The 19,266-nt window shown below is 38.4% G+C and overlaps 1 protein-coding gene across 6 annotated transcripts in view; it reads right to left on the minus strand.

Moving 5' to 3' along the window:
- HNRNPD (heterogeneous nuclear ribonucleoprotein D) overlaps window positions 1-13,582 on the minus strand; it is a 17,083-nt gene extending 3,501 nt beyond the window's left edge. For 2 of the 6 annotated variants that reach the window (XR_012061055.1, XM_072942243.1), the window contains exons 1-4: window positions 12,997-13,550; window positions 11,048-11,104; window positions 1,841-2,009; window positions 1,070-1,231 (exon numbers count right to left, since the gene is read on the minus strand). Coding sequence is in view for 4 of the 6 variants with exons in the window: in XM_072942243.1 (XP_072798344.1) it covers window positions 1,070-1,231; window positions 1,841-2,009; window positions 11,048-11,104; window positions 12,997-13,229 (621 nt within the window). In the remaining 2 variants the exon portion in view is untranslated. Of the gene's footprint in view, window positions 1-1,069; window positions 1,232-1,840; window positions 2,010-11,047; window positions 11,105-12,996 lie in introns of all 6 variants that reach the window. The other 4 variants (XR_012061052.1, XM_015250867.3, XM_072942252.1 and 1 more) reach the window with 4 other exon arrangements.
- Window positions 13,583-19,266: the final 5,684 nt, after the last annotated feature.

Consider the following 19,266-nt stretch of genomic DNA (forward strand, 5'->3'; position numbering starts at 1 on the left):
GTGTGCATGTTATTGATAGTAAGAGCATAAGTTTAGTGGGAAAAATACACAAAGAAAACATACATTTGGCCCTCAAGCTCTATTGAGTGCTCTCTCTCCCTGTTTGTTCTAATCTTTTTAAGTCTTCAAATTAGAATACGCACTCCACCTACAAAGTCTTTAAACCTATCCATTAAAAAATAAAGCTTTACAGGGTACTGACATTGACTACCTAAACCAAGGGTCACAATTCAAATGCCTACCAAGAACAAGCAAAAGGAAAACAGTCAACTTTAAAAAAAAAAACGTTAAGTCACTGCATTAGGGAGAAAATGGAGAATGGTGAGGATCACTGAAAACTGGAGAGCATCTAACCAAAGGTGGAAGTTGCTACACATCTTAGATGGTTATCACCATGCAAAAAGGCAGTTCCAATGCTGCTTGCTCCTACAACTATTTAAGAAAAGCTAGATATCCAGATTTTTGTGGAAAATATCTCAATTCCTAAATACTAACAACAAAATACACAAAACATTTTGTTTGAATCAAACCAAGGATGTCTGCAGGGTGTACCTGGAGCCAAAAGCCACAAATTTCTCATTTTAGCTTTAAATCAATTCATAAAAGGAATCTCAAAGTCTAGTTAGCCTCTTAAAATTTGCACATATACATGTACTTAAATTCAGAAAGCACTACATTCTTTTCTAAGTTTATTTTTTTCCTATTCTCAACTGAACCATTTCCTTCTACGGCTCACGTAATTCAATCTGGATTTCTTCTTCTTGTTTTAGTTTTATTTCTTTTACTAATTCAGTAAATTCCAAGATAAGAATGTCTATTTCATCTGTGTGTACCCTGTGCCCAGCAATGTTATGTATACAACAGTTTCTCAATAAACTAGAAAATTCATTCATCTAACCTTCAAAAATTTGCTAATAAAGAAATTTATACCATCCTTATTTCAAAACAAATCACATAATCTGTCCAAATTTCAAAATAATTTGCTGGAAAATCCAGTGAAAACCCTTTTATGTGACAATTACATTCACACTAATTTTGACAAAAACTGGGTGAAAATATTATCACATACCTCACCAAAACCACCAAAGTACTCCCTTATTTTCTCTTCAGGTGTATCTGGAGAAAGGCCACCAACAAAAATTTTTTTAACAGGCTCTTTTGTTTTCATGGCTTTGGCCCTTTTAGGATCAATCACCTTCCCATTCAGTTTATGTTCTTTCTGATCCATCACCTAAGGAAATTGAAGTTTTCATTTTAAAGATATACAGTTTAACTAAAGTTCAGAGATAGTTAACTTACTTAAAAACTATTATATTTAAATAAATATAGCTAATGCCAGGCTTATGTTTGACTGGCTCACAAACTATCAAATTACGGTAATGTGACATCAGCCAATACGTACCAATGTTTAAACCTAAATGTCAGTAAGAATGAAGAGTGTTGTTAATCAATTACTAAAAACTCACCATGTCTTTAACTGTCAGCAATATAAGTATGACTGCTACTTTCCTTTAGCCTAAATTGTAAAAGTAATTGTCAAGTTTCTTGCTTAACAAATTTCAAAATCCATACTTCTGTGAACTTATCATAGCACATACTTCTAATTGAGTATGTTTAAGTCTCAATACTTTTAAAGTTAATTTTAATTTAGTAGACCCTGGCACACAAAAAATATTCAGTAAACAGTTCTTGAATCTGACTCTTTTCATAAAAGGTACTGACAAGAATTTTCTTCCTTCGCATTAACTGCAAAAGGGGAAATTATAAATAATGGATTAATTGTATCAAGCTATTCACATTATTTTACAGTATTAACTGATCAGAACACGTAGCACACTACCTTATCTACACTCTCCGACTCTTTAAATAGCACAAAGCCAAAACCCCTTGATCGCCCTGTGATAGGATCTAACTTCAGAGTGCAGTCTACGACTTCACCAAATTTGGAGAAGTAGTCCTTCAGATCTTTCTTTGTAGTGTCCCAGCTAAGGCCTCCTATAAACATTTTCCTGTAAAGACAAAAAGCAATATTAAAATGCTAAAAAAAAATTTTAATTTTGTCTTAAGTATCCACATCAATAACTTTTCCAAACTGCACCAATTTACTGGGCAGTATATTAAAATGTCATTCTTCCTATATAACCACATATCAGGAACACCCTATTTTGGAAAGTTTTGCTTATGACTACTGCGCCTGCATAATTAAAAACTAGAGAGCAAGCAGCAGATTAAATCTTCTGACTTGCAAAAAAGGTAATCCCAAAGTAAAAATAGTATATACATTAAATTACAGAAAGTTAAATATTGGTTAACAGCAAAATACAGAACTTCAGCTTCAAATTTCTCTTCCAAATCTTCATTAAACTTATAAAGGCTACGTAGTCTCCACTAACCACAGCAAGCAGCACGTGTCTACGCTGAAGCTCCTGTCTTAACAGTTCTCTAACAAAACTCTTAGCACATAAAATGGAAAATCTACATCTCACGATTAAGTTGTAAACCAAGTTTTTTGATGTGCTAAGAATCACTAATGAAGACAAAAGTAATCACATAAGCAATTTAATGAACAAAAAGAATTATTCACTGAAACACAAGCCACTAATTAACCTAGATGATTTCCTTACAGTAGAACCTCAGTTAACCAGCAACAAAATATTTAAATCTTTAAAATGCTAAAAGTGACAGGTGGTAAGTGGAAACCACCAGGACACTTTAAGACCAAAAATACACTCCCATCAAAAAAAATTAAGGTGAAATCTTATTTTTATTATAGCAAAAGGCCATAAAGCTCAGATCTGGCAGCTCTGTGATCCATTTTACACCTGCCCCCTTTACCCACCCCCACTAAAGAGCTAACATACCTTCTACCCTTTAAACAGACAAGATTGGATATTGTTATTTTAAGGGTAAACTGTCAGAATTTGTTACGTGAGAGCTAATGATCAATTTCACCATGGAATAACTATGTTTGGTCAATGCCTCCTATCTTTATAACTGTGGTGGGTCAGGATAAGGATGATGATGGTTATGTGGTGCTAATTTCCAGCTATGGAAAGAAATTAAAGCAAGAAACACCTCCATCTTGTAGGCTTTTTAGGATATTTCCACTAGAGCCAATTCTTGCAACAAGAGGACAAGCCTGTCCCTAGAAAAAGATCTTGCTTCCTCTTCACCTAAAGATGCTGGATTAACTGAGGTGTTGCTGATTTTACTATTTTATCACAAACTTGTTTTTTACTTCTAATAACAAAGCTGACTTAATGTAAAAGAAGTCTTACTTTAGGCATATTCTGTGCTTCCCATTTCAGGTCAGGTTTTCAACTTGTACCTGTATTCTAGAGCTGGACTATTTATATGCTTAACATTCAGGACTTCTGCTAATAAAATGTCCATTTATTATCTCTTTTTGTATTTTACAGTCAAATGAGCATAAGAAAACACCCATAATGTTGTATAGGTATTTTTAATGTTTATTGCCAATTCCATAGAACAAAAGTTGAGGTACTTTCTCAATTATATTTTCTTCCATATCCAATGAATATCCAATCTGTATTCCCTTAAACATCTTATTTTTAACCTAAAGATCCAGAGCATTTCCTTCATAGATGAAAAGTATATTACCAACATTTACTCTTTCAAGGTGAAGAGGACACTGTTATCTTTTTAAAGATGAGAAAAAGAACTGACTATAAAGCAATGACCTCTTGCTCAGATATTCAGGGAAAATTCTAGAACAGAAACAACTTCCAAGTAAATTGAAGTGTAACTATTAAATTACCACTTCTGTGATTATTACAGAAATTTTCCATCAATAATTTAACAGCTGGAAAGTATTTCAACCTGAAGAGATCAAGTAACAAAAGCCTTATTTTAAAAAGCTAAAATTGAAAGGCAACAAAATCCTGTGTCTAGTCTGTTCCTCAGATATTGAGACTGAACTCATTTTGATTTTATTTAACCAAGACAATGTTTATTATTGGGTTGTGTCAATTTAAAATTAAGAAATAAAAAACAATTACAAAGAAATAAATTGTAACACCAAGAATGAGGCATGTTCTATTATTCACAAGCCCCAAACTTTTTCTCAACTTTGGGAGTCAGTTTTCTTAAGTATTAGATAAGCATACTAATTCATCACCTGGCCTATTAAGGGTTCTTTAAAGAAACTTTTTACACGTTCAATGTAGTCTTTAGTAAAGAAGTCGTTAAAGGTACCTACCTTAGAGTTAAAAGGTCCCTGAAGAGGCCTCAACTAACAATCAAATCCCAGAAATTTAGTAAGTGTTCTAGTCAACTATAATTTATACATATTCCATAGAACGATTACTGTTTTTCAAAAACTTAAAGCAAAATATGTAGTAAAACTTCGGCTATCCAGCACCTTTGGAGAATGAGGAGCCAAATATATATTACACCTTTCTTCAAACACTGCCTGCTCTCCTTAATCACTTCCCCCCGCCTTTTTTTTTTGGTTTTCTCCCAATTGTTTTTTAACCTTCAATCACTTGGAATGAATTTTTTTCCTACAATGTATCACATACTCTTCTGCCTTAATCAAATACAGTAATCATGATTTAACACTCTTTGGGTCAGTTACCACTAATACATTATGCTACTGTAGCATGCCCATAGGGTCTTCTGAAGTTAGAGAATTACTTATGAATATACCAAGTGCATCTTATTTCTTAGCTTTCTTAACAAGTTTCAGTTTTCATTTTTGCTAGATTAACCAGAAGTTACTGTTCTAAAATGCTTCCCCCATCCACTCTGTAGCTAGGTAGCTAGCACTCAAAATTTTCAAATTTTGTGTAAAGTAAACGTGAACAGCCTCTGAGCAAGTGCCTAACTGGATCTTTCTGAAACAAATGCATTACCATTTTGGCAGCCCAAAAGCACTCTTTTCCTTCTGCTCTAATAAAGGGTGCTGCACAACTAATAACCAGACAACTGGATATTCTACAATGAACACAAACTGTATCAAATCCATTCCATCTTTACTAAATGGAACATATTAAATCCACCCCATTTTCATTCAGTAGGCACAGCAAGATATAAATGTATAATACATAAGAAAAAGTCTGTTATCTTAACTCTGGATAAATGGGAACTTATTTTAGCCTCTCTGAAACACCAGCATTCTGACATGCTCTCTCTCAAATTATGAGATGGTACAAGATACCAATTTAAACTTTCTATATTTTATATTACTGTATCTTGCTTGATGTACACCACCTATTGTCTGGCCAGATTACCTTTACTACCTTAAATACAAAGACTAACTTTCAAGTTGCTTTCACCCCTGCAGAGATGTGCACACTTTACAATGAAGCAGAGCTGGAACTTTAGAAAAATCCTGAGCAGTCACGTTAAAACTACAAGAGGACTCATTCAACTAGCAAAAATGGGCCCCTAATACGGCAATATAAGTTTAAAACTTGATCCTTACTTACAAATCAATTGATAATCCCTATTAAAGTGTAGGACTCCATTTACAGCATTAACAAAGTTTAATTTCTTTTTAACTTTTTTATACAAAGTTTAATTTCTTGATCCTGTCTGTAAAGCTATTTAGCACCCCAAAGACAGTACAATATTCAATTTAAAACACTTACTCAGTAATTGAAATCTCCTTGCCTTTACACATATTGATATTACACCATATTATAATATTAAATGGCAGGCAAAGTTATACAACTCAGTGCACATAACTCTCTAAATGAGAATTTAGGTCATTCTCTTTTATAGAAAGTAAATTTAGAGACAGTAAGCCAAACTGTCTGGGGTCTAAATCCTTCCTCCAGAACTGATCCTAAGGGAAAAAAAATTCCAGAACTGTTTTCTACATCTGTAAAAAAGAGGACTAAGAGTTTACCTCATAAACCTGTACTAAGGATTTAAATGGCACAGAACATAGTCTGACAAATCCTAAGTGCTCAATAAAAATAATTATTTAGAACAGGTAGAGCACAATCTACATACAATTTAATAAAACAATTTTTTCATTTTCTTAACAGCTTAATTTTTTTTTAATCTGCATGGGCTATATGAAGTTTCAACATTACGGGGAAAAAGCCAGGATGAGTTTTATATAAATGGATCCTAGCATTATTTTTAATGCCAGACTTAAAAAACCCAGAAATTTTAAATATCCTGTGTAAAACTATATAGACTGGAAATTAAGTTGTCTAAGACTCTTAAATAAAATGTAGTTCCAAAATCATACTGATGTCTTGTCTGTACTCTACTTAAATGCCAAAAACTTTAGTAAGGATAATTTCAAAATATAAGACACAATATATATGGAGCACTGCTGACTGGTGGAAACTGTTCCAATACCGTTTTTTCCCATCCAAGAATTTTGTTCTCAATACTACTGAGGTCACTAGGTTTAACACTCCAGAAACAGGAAGTATTTTTTATATAAAGATTATTTCCCTATCAAGTCCTTACTGTGAAACACCTTATTCAAGGTAAAATGATAAATACTATTACATTTCTTCCCACTTTTAGAACAGGGACAAAAAAAAATATTCTGTAACTTTTAAACACTTTCTAATAACTCACGATCTTCCATTTGTTGTTTCATAACAAATTCTGACAGTTTAAAAACTACCAAAAAAAAAAGTCAATCTGATATACATTTCAAGTATATAACGTGACTGGTCAATCACTGTAACTTTTTAGAGTAATGCTACTCAAGCATACTACATTCTTTTTTAAAAAAAGTTTCTGGTATTTTATAATTCCTTTAAAATCCTAAAATGATATTAAGTATAATGAAATCTCACCAACAGATAAGAAATTATTCCTTATAAATTTTAGATTTTAAAATTAAGTCAACAGTTAACTAAGCTGAGGAGAGGTTTACTTTTTGCAACTAGATGGTATTCACATATTATCGTTTAGGAATCTGTGTAAAAGGTAACTTTGGAAACAGCTTAACAAACTTTTAACAAGTCAATTAAAAAGATTAATTCCTCTAGCTAATATATTAGATCTCATTTCTTCATACTTTGAATGAACCTAAATGACTGAAAAGGATAAGTTGAAAACATAATAGCTAATTAACATCAGTTTTTTAATAAACTTCAATGTTGAATCCAAAAATCTCCCCTTCTGTTTCATTCCCAGACAGGAATGACATCTTGTTCATTTTTACTTTTAAAATAAACTTTCAATCAGCTTTACAAGGTAAACTCCCATCTACCTAAAGGTTAAGGAATAGGCTTTCCTTAACCTAGAGGTTAAGGTTCTGGTTAACTGAGATTACTACACATTGTTTTCTATTAGAAATCAATTTAAGTATCGACACTAAACTCAGAAAATGACTTTCACCTTTTTTGATAGAAGTTTAGAATCTTGCTTTAAAATCACATTAACTTTTTAATAGTGTAAGAGGAAAATTATAGAAGATTCATTCTGTAACATTGTCTTCTAGTTGCTTTTTGAGTATACTGGCTGACAGTTTTTCATCTATCTTTCTCTTAAGACTTGGGGTGGGGAGATGGGAGTTGGGTTTCCTGGCTATTTGGGCTTTGTGGTAGTTTTGAAAGTCTAGATAAGTAGGAGCTTACACAACACGACCTAAACTATCACTCTGAGTATTCGCCAAGCACTGCCAGTAATACGAGTCTCCCCACTCCACCCCCAAACAGTCTAAAATGTCTAGCTCCAATGTACAATATAATACTCCAGAAACTAAAACATGCTTACCTTTACTCCACAGGAGTAAACCACTGGCAGTATCAACTATTAAGGCACGGGGATAAATACACACAAACTATGAAAGCAGGCTATGTAGTCAATCTTCCTGTGGTGAGCATTGTTTCCAACACATAGATCAGCAAACCAAGTAACAAACATGTTATATTACCTGAGACCACACTGTTGGAAGTGAAGTAACAGAAACAGATCCCACGCTTCCAGCATCCAGTTCAGTGCCCTATCTACTAAAACGTTGAAGCAGAACTAAAGTCAAATAAAACTTCAACAGTTGTTTCACTCCATTTGTGAATCTGCACACACTCAAGGTGCACAGCTTTAACTGGAATAGGAAATGAGTTTTTACTCTATTCCTTTTTTAATGCTTTCAAGCGTGGCATATAATCACTTAAAGGCTAAAACTAATCATCTTCCATGTTGGCCATAAATCATACACAACAGTAAAATGAAAACTGTCTTATATTAGGACACCCTCACAGATGTCAGAATACCCAGGTAACATTAAAAATAACAAAGTATGCATACCCTTAATTTATAGAAGCAGCCAAAAGTATACTTATCTCAAAAAGTAGCACTGAAAAACTTCAATAATATTCTACAATTCCAAAGATCAGGTGATTTTTAATCTTTCGTAATAGATAAGAACTTGAAATAAAAAGGAATGGAAGTATTCCTCCTTTACGTGTTCATTATCTCAAGATCTGGGGGCATCCATTTCTGCAATTTTAAGCTTGGAAACTTGTCAAAGCTTCCAAAGAATGCAGAAATTCAGACCCACCTACTCAAGGTCTCAACTTTACAATAAATCCAACTTACTGAATCAAAGGCCAGTATATTGGCATGAGACTGCTTTATCTAAAAGTAACTGTTTAATGAAACAATTTCAAAATGCCCCAGAAGCACTGGGCCATAAATTTTAATCTCAAATATTTAAAATAAAAACATGGTGGGTAGGCCTGTTTCTTAAAAACTGGACAAGAGAAAACCTACAGCACAATTAATTCACAAGATTCTCAAACAGAAAGAATCACACTTGAGTTTATACACTAATGGTAACAGGACTGGATCAACTGTCCTATTAGAAAAGCATTGCTGTACTTTGGCTGGTAAATGAATGGGATTATTCTGCTTCCTGCTTCATCCAATGAAGGCAAGTCAAAGTACCTACCTTGTAAAACTGTCTGAAAGCTAACACAATATTATAGTTCTCCACTGATCATGAGATTTTTAAAATCTCTGCCTCCAGATAGCTGGCTATAGGGCATGCACATTTTGCCAGACAGTTAAGTATATTTTAAAGAACCTACCCTAAAAGAATCATAGCCCTATACAGGACATAGTGAGTTCACACCAAAATGAGAAATCCCAGTGCAACTGCTTTTAAGTAAAAACTGGGGATGTTAAAAGTTGGAAAGCATATAATAAGGTGAACTCATGAAGACGTTTTACTCTGAAAATACTCTAAAAGTCCACAGTAAATTGTGGAAACACCACACTCCACTAGAGATGTAACAGGCATGTCATCCTCAAAATAGCTGTTTATTCTTATATTTAAAAAAAAAAAAAAACACTTAAGGGGGGAGGGTAATAGCTCAGTGGTAGAGTGCACACTTAGCATGCAAGAGGGCCTGGTTTATCCCCAGTACCTCCACCAAAAAAAAAAAAAAAAAAAAACTTAAGTCTACAACAAAAGCATTTTAAAATATTTTTAGGATGAAACTGTCATCACTTTAGTCTCATTAAAACTAAAAAGTAACGCACAGTGTGTCTTTAAGAAATTTAGATCACTTTGTATCTAGTAACCAGTCTTAATTAACCTCACCACTGATCATTATGAAACTTCTGCCAAACTTCCCTCAAACTGGGAGACAGAGAACAGACTGGGGTGGGAGGCAAGTGCACAGACACCAGAAAGATTAAAGGACTTAAGTTTTTTTTGTGTGTGTTCAAGAAGAAAAAAGAACATCTACCAGATGAGGATAACTGACTGGGCAGTAGTGGTTAAGCCAAGTACTAAACTTTAAAAATGAAAATATTATTTGCTAAATTTGTTAAATGTAAACTCACTTAAGTGAACTTCATAATCTAAAATGTTCATTAACTATAAATATTTAATTGTCCATTTTTCCTAAGAGGTCACTCAAGGTAGCAAACCACATATAAATATTCCAAGAGTCAAAACAGTGACCTTTAAACCTAAGTTTACAGTGCTTTTCAAATTAATGAAAATAAGTGCTTATATAAGATTTGAAATATGTAATGTAGTAAAGCAGTTTTTATTAGTTTCCACTATTACCTAGCAGTGAAATTGAACTATCACAGTGACAAACAGAATCATTTCCTTCAAAAACACATATTCTGTATGTCAAACTACAACCACAGGTTCTTTTGTTTTCTTTTGCCTACTGGTTCTACTCTGTTTTATCTCCAATATAAAACTGGACAAATTTCAGTGAAAGAAAATAATAGCAATAAACTGCTGTTAAACTTAAATGTTATCTCAACTGGGCTCTTAAAGTAGAATATAGTTTGTACAGATGTAAGTCAACTATCTGGAAGTTACTGGCTCTTTAAACTCCAGTGTTGGTGGATACAAACTCAAATACCAACATTTAGGGGAAAGGAAAGGAAAAAAGAATATTCAATCTACCAGCCTTCCAAGAAGTCATGCAATTGTGAAACACACGTCAACCAATCAACTGTAATTAACATTCCAGCCAAATCACACTTAAATTTAAAAATCTGATTTAAGCTGTAGTGGAAAGCCACATCAGCGCACCTCTAATAGTACATATGCAAGTCTTACTAAAGTTCTATTTACAAATATGGTTGGCGATAAAAGACTTCATTTTTGCATACATACACACAACACTACTGAAAATTATTTTACTACTGACATCTCCAGAATATTTCAGTATAACATGCAAGACATTTTAAACACAAAATACTTTGTATCAAATAACCTTCACATATAGCATTAGTTAGTTAACAACAAAAATACCTTCGTCTTAAAAACAAATCAAATTTAAAATTACAGTAATATTTTTCTTGCCCAGATATACAAATATCATTACTAATTGCATTAAGCTTTAATAGCCCAAACCACAATTACATGCATTACCACAGACCAAAAACCGTGTAATAGCATCAATTTTGCCCAAAGATCACACAAGATGCCTAAAAAGGTTTTATATCCCAGGTATAAAACATCCTATTGTACTAAAGTCTAGAATTTCCTGGGGATCAGTGGGCAACTAACCAATACACAGCCTCTGCATGACTACTGAAACCTTTATAATACAAAAATAAAATTTAAAAGTTTTACCATTCTTCCCGCTGTGCCGTCGCTGCTTCAGAGTGTCGTGGGGAGGAGTTTGAATGGCTAGGGAATTAACAACCGGTACAGCAACCAATCAAAATTCTAGTTTTAGTTTTTGACATTGTTAGGGTTAAAACTTTAATTCATTTACAGTTCAGTTCAACAGCACATAACTACAAAGGCAGCTGCTTTGTGATTTGAAAAATCAAACAGAAAGCCTGCCCCAAACAGCAAGTTATACAGTTAGTCATTTTGGTGCCTCTGTCCAAAAAATAGAATTCAGAAAACAAAAACCAAAATGTTAAAGGCTTCCAAATGTTAAAGTTCCCAAATATTTAACATATCCCTTTCTTAAATTAAGGTATATGTAATTCAAGATAAATTAAGGAAAGGAAAAAGATAAATTAAGAAAAACTACTTTCCCATCCCACCTCTACTCTCCCAAAGCCAGCACAATCGGCAAAACAGCCTGACAGTAGTCTGCCTAGGCTGAGATTATTAAATCCTATACTCCAAAGGGCTTCTCTCTCACCCCTCCAAACCTTGTGCTTTTTCCCAAAAAAAGAAATCGTATTTTCTAATATTGGGTTAAAGCAACATTTTATTGCTTTTACCTTCCACCAACACCTTTCTCCTTGTCACAGTGAAAAAAGTTTCATACACACAACCAATTACAAAAAGTAATGGAAGCGTTAACCCAAGATCAGCAGTCAGTAACGGGAATAAGAAAACCCAACCAAGAACCCCGATTTAGTCCCTCCTGCTAACTCCTGTATTATGCTCCCCGCTCCCAATACGCTCTAATAAATAAATGCAGCGTGAAATAATATATACAACGTATTCCAATTGGAGAAAGCAAGTTACTACTTAAAAACCTGCAAAAAAGAAAAAAATGCCATGGCACAATACAGGATTTGTTCATTTTATGGTAGAAGGCTAGTGGGCCTCTTTCAACTTAAATGAGTGAGAGAGCGGAAAGGAGAAATCAAGAGAGATCAAAAAAAGGATCCTGGGCACGAGGTGGGGTGGGAGCGTTGGTTAAAAAATGGAAATTGCACAGAAAACGTAAAGCAGGAGTACAACCTGTACGAACAGTTGGGGACCCAAAAAGCTGAAGGCGCGAAAAAGGTGCGCGGACAGAATAACTCGGCGGGGTGGGGGAAGGGCAGTCAGCAAGTCGGAGGCAGAACAGCTCCAGTCAAGTGCAGGCCCAGCCCACAAGGAACTTAAGGAAAGCCCGTGGAGCAAAACCAACGCACCAACAGGCGATTTGGGAAATTTCACCAGGGCCAATTGGTTCTGTAAGCTGTAAAGTAGAGACTACGTAAGCAAGTTGTTGTGCGATAGTGCATACTGGAAAAACGAAGAGGTGGAGGCGAAACTTACTCAAAATACTGAAAAACATTCGGCCTGAAGCCGAGGCGGGAGGTGCAGAGCTGGACAGCCTACATGTTCCCCGAAGCATGTGCTTATAAAGAACCACACATCGTCTTGGGATGTTAAGAGTTAGGAGGCACCAAATAAGCCTTAGTTTGTCCAGGCATAAAGGCTTTTGTGTCTGACTGCGTTTTTTGCCGAGGACTTTAGAAAACCAGGAAGGGAGAAGACAGTGGGAAAAGAAAAAAGGTACCCCTCGACAGGCGGGAAAAAATCCTGGCGGCTAAGTCGGTGGGAGGAGACCCAAGGCGAGGGAGGGAAGGAGGGCGGGCCGGGGAACAGCATGGTGACGGCTAAAGGTGGAAACGTGTGTGATGGGGGAGGGGGCGATAAGCAGGCAGGGGGAGAAGGAAATGAAAACCCCGGGGAGCCCAGCGAAGAGAAGGGGAGAACAGTGAAGGGAAACTGCATTGGGCCTGGAGGGCGGGCGGAGAGCGGGAACGAGGCCTAATGGCGGGGGGCAGGGAGGGGGAGGGGGGATAGTTGGGCCTGACTATCCCGGGCCGCCCCTTACTCACCCTTCATCCTCCTCGTTCTTACTGGCATCGATCTTCGCCCCCTCGGACTCGGCGCTGCCCCCTTCGGTGCCGCCGGCCGCGGTTCCGCCCCCGGTCCCGGCTCCACTTCCCGCCGCCGCCGCTGCCCCCTGCGCCGCCGCCACCATGGCTCCCTCCTGTTCGCCCGCTGAGCCGCCTACCGCCGCCGTTGCCGCCGCCGCCGCCCCATCCCCGCCGAACTGCTCCTCCGACATAGTGCTAGTGCCTCCGCCGCCTCCGAGACTACACCCGCCGCTGCCGCGAGCCGAAAACTAGCAGCAAAGTAATCCCCGCCGCTGCCGCGCGCCCGCTCTACCGCGCGAAGCACACAACAAGACAGAGAAGGCGCGCGTGGCTGCAAAGGCTCCTGCGCCTCTCCCTGGCCTGCCCCCCTCGCCTCCCACTCTCACGCGGCGCGCACTCCCGCTCTCGCCCGCTGCACTAAAAAAGAATAAGAAGCAGCGGCGGCCGCTCTTGCCTCCTCCTCGCTTTAATGGCGCCGCCGCGGACCACCTAAAATGGCCGACGGAAGAACGGCGCGTCCCGGTCACGTGACGCGCGAGCGCGCCCTTTGCACCTCCCCCGCCCCCTCTACCGCTAGTTTTTTTTCCCCTTCCTCCTCGGTCCCGCCCTCTCGCTCCCTTTTATGCCTTCCTCTCACGCGCCGCGCCGCACAGCTAGGGGCCTTTAAAAGGAACCGGAAATGGCGTTCGATGAGACGGCCGCGCGGGGACCATCGAGAACAAGGAGCGCTGTTTCGAAGGCGCGGCTAGAGGGGCTCCTTCCTCCGCCCCCGCCTTTGCGAGGGTTCCAGGCCGCTTATCCACTAACCCCACCCCCACTCCCAGGAGCGGGCGGGAGCAGCGGCGTCGGGCAGGGGTGTGGTAGCGCCTCCCGGAAGGCGACTGTCCCCTGTGCGCCTGCGGATTGGGAGTGGGGGAGGGGAGGTGCACAGCCGGCGGCTCCTTCTGTGCGGGAGGTGCCAGCCCTGGAAGGAAGGCTGTCCTGAGGTGTCGGCTCTGTCCCACGCGGCTCCTGGGGACGCCTGGCTCGCGGTACCGTGAGCGAGGTGCCGGGGTTGGCGGCGCGGGCACGGACTGCGGCAGCTCTCCGCCCACCGTAGTCGCCGACGACCGGGTGACATTGAGGTTTCCCCGACAGTCGTCGCCGGGCTTCCCAGCCCCCGGCCGGCAGGCTGAGGCTGCTGACGATTAGGGCTGCTTTTTCTTTTAAGATTTGCTTTCTAAGTAAGATTTTTTTACTTGCTTGCATTTCTCCAGAACTTTTTCGTCAAAATACTCAGGTAGCTTGCATATTTTAAGGAACAGGGATTGTTTCGCTTTGCTTGCTTTATTTGAGGTTCCTGAAACCTACCAAGATTCTTTGAAAATCCTGAGAGTTGGGAAGTGGATTAGATCAACCAGTCGTTTAATTTAATGCCTTTTAGTCCTTGTACTAAATAGAATGTATAAATGCTGTGAATCATCTTCCCAAGGTTTTTCTGTTGTGTTGTGGGGTTTGGGGGGCGGGGATTGTTGTTAAATACCGCTAGGCGTTTTATGCCGGATAACATTCAAGTTCTTTAATAGACCTATTAGAAATCCCAGGTGCCTTGGCTGGAAACTGGATTATTTGGGCTTTGGGATTTGCAGCTTCCTGCAATTACATCTAGAAGAAAATGAAGTTTTTAGGTACTTCTTTAGTCAACAAATGATTATTTGCCTGTTTAGCATGTGCCCAGACACTGAGGAAATGAAGGCTAGTGAGAAATATAGCAAAGAACTCCGAAGAATTTATTTGTTTTCCACTATGTAATTAAATGAATTTGTGTTGACACTATCCAAAAATTAAAAGCATGTAATTTTTTTTATAATTAGACAAGTTTGCAGAATTTGCATTACAGAATTATTAAAACCCAGGAATACAGATCAAATTCTGAAAACATCTTAAAAAATGCTGAATTCCTGTATTAGGTAAATCATACCCAGGCAATGCTAAGAATGTGTATTTTAGATCAAGTGGTAGTGACTACAGGTATGTCTCCACCTGTCAAAATAAGAACCAAGAACAAAGTGGGTATTGTGCTCAAACCAATTATTTCAATTTAGAGACAACTAAGAGGAAGATCACCTAAGAGGGTGTCTCTTGAATCTCTTTTGCAGTCAAGAGAGGATTCTTTTGCTCTTAAAACAGCTTTAGAAGTACCTGCCTTTTAGTAATAAGACTTTTCCCAAAGGTTCGTTTTAATTCACACAGCCCGGTAGCTTCTGGACTTCTTGGAGTTTATACTTAAAAATTCCAGAAAACCTAGGAATGATTTTAAAGCTAACACCTGTACTGTATGTTATGTGAGTATGTATGATGCCTTATCACTCATATCCCATATTATGGTCCAAATCTCTGCACCCTGTGTTCCTGCACCTCCTATCCACCCAGCATTCCTCTTATAAGTCACTTAACTTCAACCCTAGTTCTTTCACATTCCTCATCGGCCTGGTAAACTATTCCTCCTTCAAAACCCCAGTTAGATGTTACTATTTTGGGACTTCTCAGGCTCCCTGAGGCAGAATTAATCATCCATTCTCACAGCCTTTATCCTTGCTTCTGCTCTTCTAAATATGCAATTGTACTAGACCATGAGTTCCTGAAAATTAAAGATAATATGTTCTTTGTATCCTTCCTACCTCATGCATATGTGTATACACACTCAGATATAGTAGACTAATTGCTGGTTGAATTGTTGAATGACAACTTGCTGGTTTTAAGATCTTTCAGGCAAATTAGGTATTCTTCCAGGGACTTAAGTCTCTGCCCACCATTCCACTTTATCTCTAGCATAAAAACGCTTCCTCTAACCACTTGCTGATGTGTGAAATGCCTTAAGAAGGAGAAAACCAAACTTTTATTCCATATTCATAGGTAAAAATTTAATGTTGAAGTAGCTGGAGATGATATATTAGCACTATATTAGACTGGCCCAGACCACTGCAGGGAAGTAGTGTCCCTTCTCAATGTCCGTCTTACGAGAAACTCCACGCTCCAGGAGGTTCCCAGTGCATTTCAGATAACACTTGAAACAGTAGATCCTTGTTAGATTCAGTACTTAAGAAGCCAAAAGTGCAGGAAAAAACTAGACTACTTATAAAAGGCCAAAAAAAGTTCATTTGAGGTTTAAACTGGAATCACTTTTACGCAGGACAAAATGTACACACCTAAGTTAAGGAGTCGCAGTTTTAATCTGCTAAATACACTCTACATATGGGACAAGCGTATCTTTGCTCAAAAATTTTTTACGTGGAGTATGCATTCCATTTGGCAACCTAGAATAAACAGTGTCCAGAAGAAACAGCATGAAGAACCCATTTCCTATACAAGGTACACATCCTTGAGCCTCTTCTACAATCATGTTAAACAGCCATTTACTCAGTTGCAAAACACCCTCAAAAGGATGTAAGCATTTTGTTGATTTTGTGAGCTTGTGATTTTACGTGAAGTGACCAATTGTCCAGTGAACGTTCTCTATTATCATTCTTGCCTGTCAGGAAGCTCTCATTACCCACTTAGAGAAAAATAGCGGCCCTATCACTATGAACTGTCAAATTTCACTTAGCAAGTCTATTGTAGAATCTAAATTGAGCTTAACCAGAGAGAGGTCAGTAGGGTGCCTTTAGATTCAATTAAAGAAAACCTAGCTCGAGGGGAGGATAACAGCTCAGTGGTAGAGCGCATGCTTAGCATGCATGAGGTCCTCAGTTCAATCTGCAGTATCTCTGTAAAATATAAATAAACAAATGGACAACAACAACAACAAAAAAAAACCCAGCTCAGAAACGATCCAAACAATAAGAAAAGTTAACTGTCACTCTAAACCTATGTATTCGATTGCCTACCTAACTTTTCCACTTGGATGTCCCACAGGCATCTCAAGCTTTAGATGTCCAAAACTGAACTCGTCTTCCCTACAAATCATTTGGTCTTCCTCTTCTCAGTACATGACACCTCCCCCCACCCATGGGCTCCTGACAAAAAAATCAAGAAGTCCCTGATAACACCCCCGTCTTCACCCCCCATAACCAATCAGTCACCGACTTCTACCTCTAAAATAATCTGCATTCCTCCAAATGCTTCTTAGAACATAAACAATGGTTTATTTCTAGATTTATTCATCTTTGACCATGAAACCCATGACACAGGTGCATTTCTGGTGCTGGGAATGTAACAATGACCAAAACAGACAAGGTCTTTAGTCTCATGGAGCTGACATTCTAGTGGAAGAGGCAAACAACAGACGAAATAATATAATACAATTTTAGGTAGAGATAGGAAGAAAAATGAGTACAGTGCTAGAGACAGATTATGTACTATTTTAGATACAGTGGTCAGAGAGACCCTTCAAGGAGGTACCTTTTTAAGTGGAGCCCAGAAGGAGGCGAGGGAGAAAGCGTTAAACAGAGCTGAGGGAAGAATTTACAAGGCAGAAACAGGAGTGTGCTTGGCACTTACAGTGAATGATAGAAGCCAATGTGGCTGAATAGAGTGAAGGCAAGAAAACAATAGATCATAACTGAGAGGTATTCAGAAACGAGGTCTCCCAGGGCCTTGTAAGATGCAGCTAGCACTTGGCTTTTATTACAAATGTGATGTGAATCTGGAAGGGTTTTGAGCAGGGGGAGGATATGACCTAATTTAAACTTTAGGTGGGCAGAATAATCTGGTTAATTATAATCTGGATTCTGATAATCCAGACCATTCTGGATGTTGTATGGACAGTAGACTGTGGGAGGATAGGTATCAGGAGGATGAGTTAGAAGGCCAGTCATGAGGCCTCTCATGGTTGATTTCTTCTGGCAAGAGGCTAATCTCCAAATAAGGTGCTATTTATAAGTGGTATATGACTTTATGCTTTCTAGAATGACATTTTCTACAAAGAAAAACAAGCTCTGATGACAGCAGGAGGTCATAAAAATAAGGCAAGAATTGGATTAACATTATTGCTCTTTACAATAAAGAATAAGACTAACGTTTCCATTAAATTCGGGTTTTTTTTTTCCTTTTTTCCCTCCCTGTTTCCGAAGCTCTGGGATGAAATTTTGGTTAGCTGCTGCAGCTAGGGCTCATCCAGAGCCTTCTCATAATCCTGCCTTTGGCATTGCATTAAGTACAGTATTGTGACTAGAACTGAGTTCTGGCATGTTGGATCATCCAGACTTCTTTCTTTTCCCAGGGATCAAGGCTAAAGCCAAATAATACCAGGTTTTGGTTCATAGCCTACCTTTAAGTTTCTTTTAGCTGCTGATTTTGTCCTATTTAGTTTGTAGGAGTTCAAGAGAATAATTATTGAAAGAGAACATAATATAGACAAGTTGGGTTTCAGATTAAGGTTCAACAAATACTGAAAGCCACAAAAAAGTTTAGGAACATGTTTCTTGTCCTCGGGCTGTTTGGAGCCTTTTCCTTTATTGCAGTGTCTCTGAGTTGTTTGATATTCCTCGTCCCATACAAGCTGCCTGGGAATAATCACTTCCTTACACCAGGGCTGAGAGTTCTCAGGTGCTCAGACTCAGCACAGTTGCTCAAAAGTCACACTTTAAAAGTAGTGATACATAATCACACAGTCCCTCTGACCATAGTAGGAGGGGTTATTCTGTTTAACTGTTTCATGTCCTTGATATTTGGGCTACCATGGTAGACATTTGGAGTTGGAGCCCCCCCGAACATCGATTGTCCCTTCTCCAGTTGACTAATCTGAATGAACTCATCACCCCTAGTCACATCATTTTGGTTTGGGAAGGGCACACAGCCTACATCAACCAATCACATTCAAGAATTTCTCTTTGGTGTTTTTTTGGGAGGAGGGGTATAAATAGTTTTATTTATTTTACTTTTAGAGGAGGTACTGGGGATTGAACCCAGGACCTCCTGCATGGGAAGCATGCACTCTACCATGTGAGCTGTCCCCTCCCCTGCCAAGAATTTCTCTTTGACATTTGAGTGAAGAAATCCTCTCCTACTCATTAGTCAGTCATAAACTGAGAAGCATGTAGCAGAGGGAAAACCAGCAGCTGTTTTGCAACAAAAAGATGCCTATGAAGATAGGAATCAAAGAGCAATAAAGAGTTACTGAGACGTGGAAGACAGGATATCAGGTCCTGGTCACATTCTTTGAGCAACCAGGTCAGTTTCCACCTACAGCTATCCCTACCTCTGGACAGTCACTGACTCCATACACTCCCTTTATCATTTAAGCCAGTT

Source organism: Vicugna pacos, chromosome 2 (assembly GCF_048564905.1).
Source record: "Vicugna pacos chromosome 2, VicPac4, whole genome shotgun sequence".
Lineage (NCBI taxonomy): Eukaryota > Metazoa > Chordata > Mammalia > Artiodactyla > Camelidae > Vicugna > Vicugna pacos.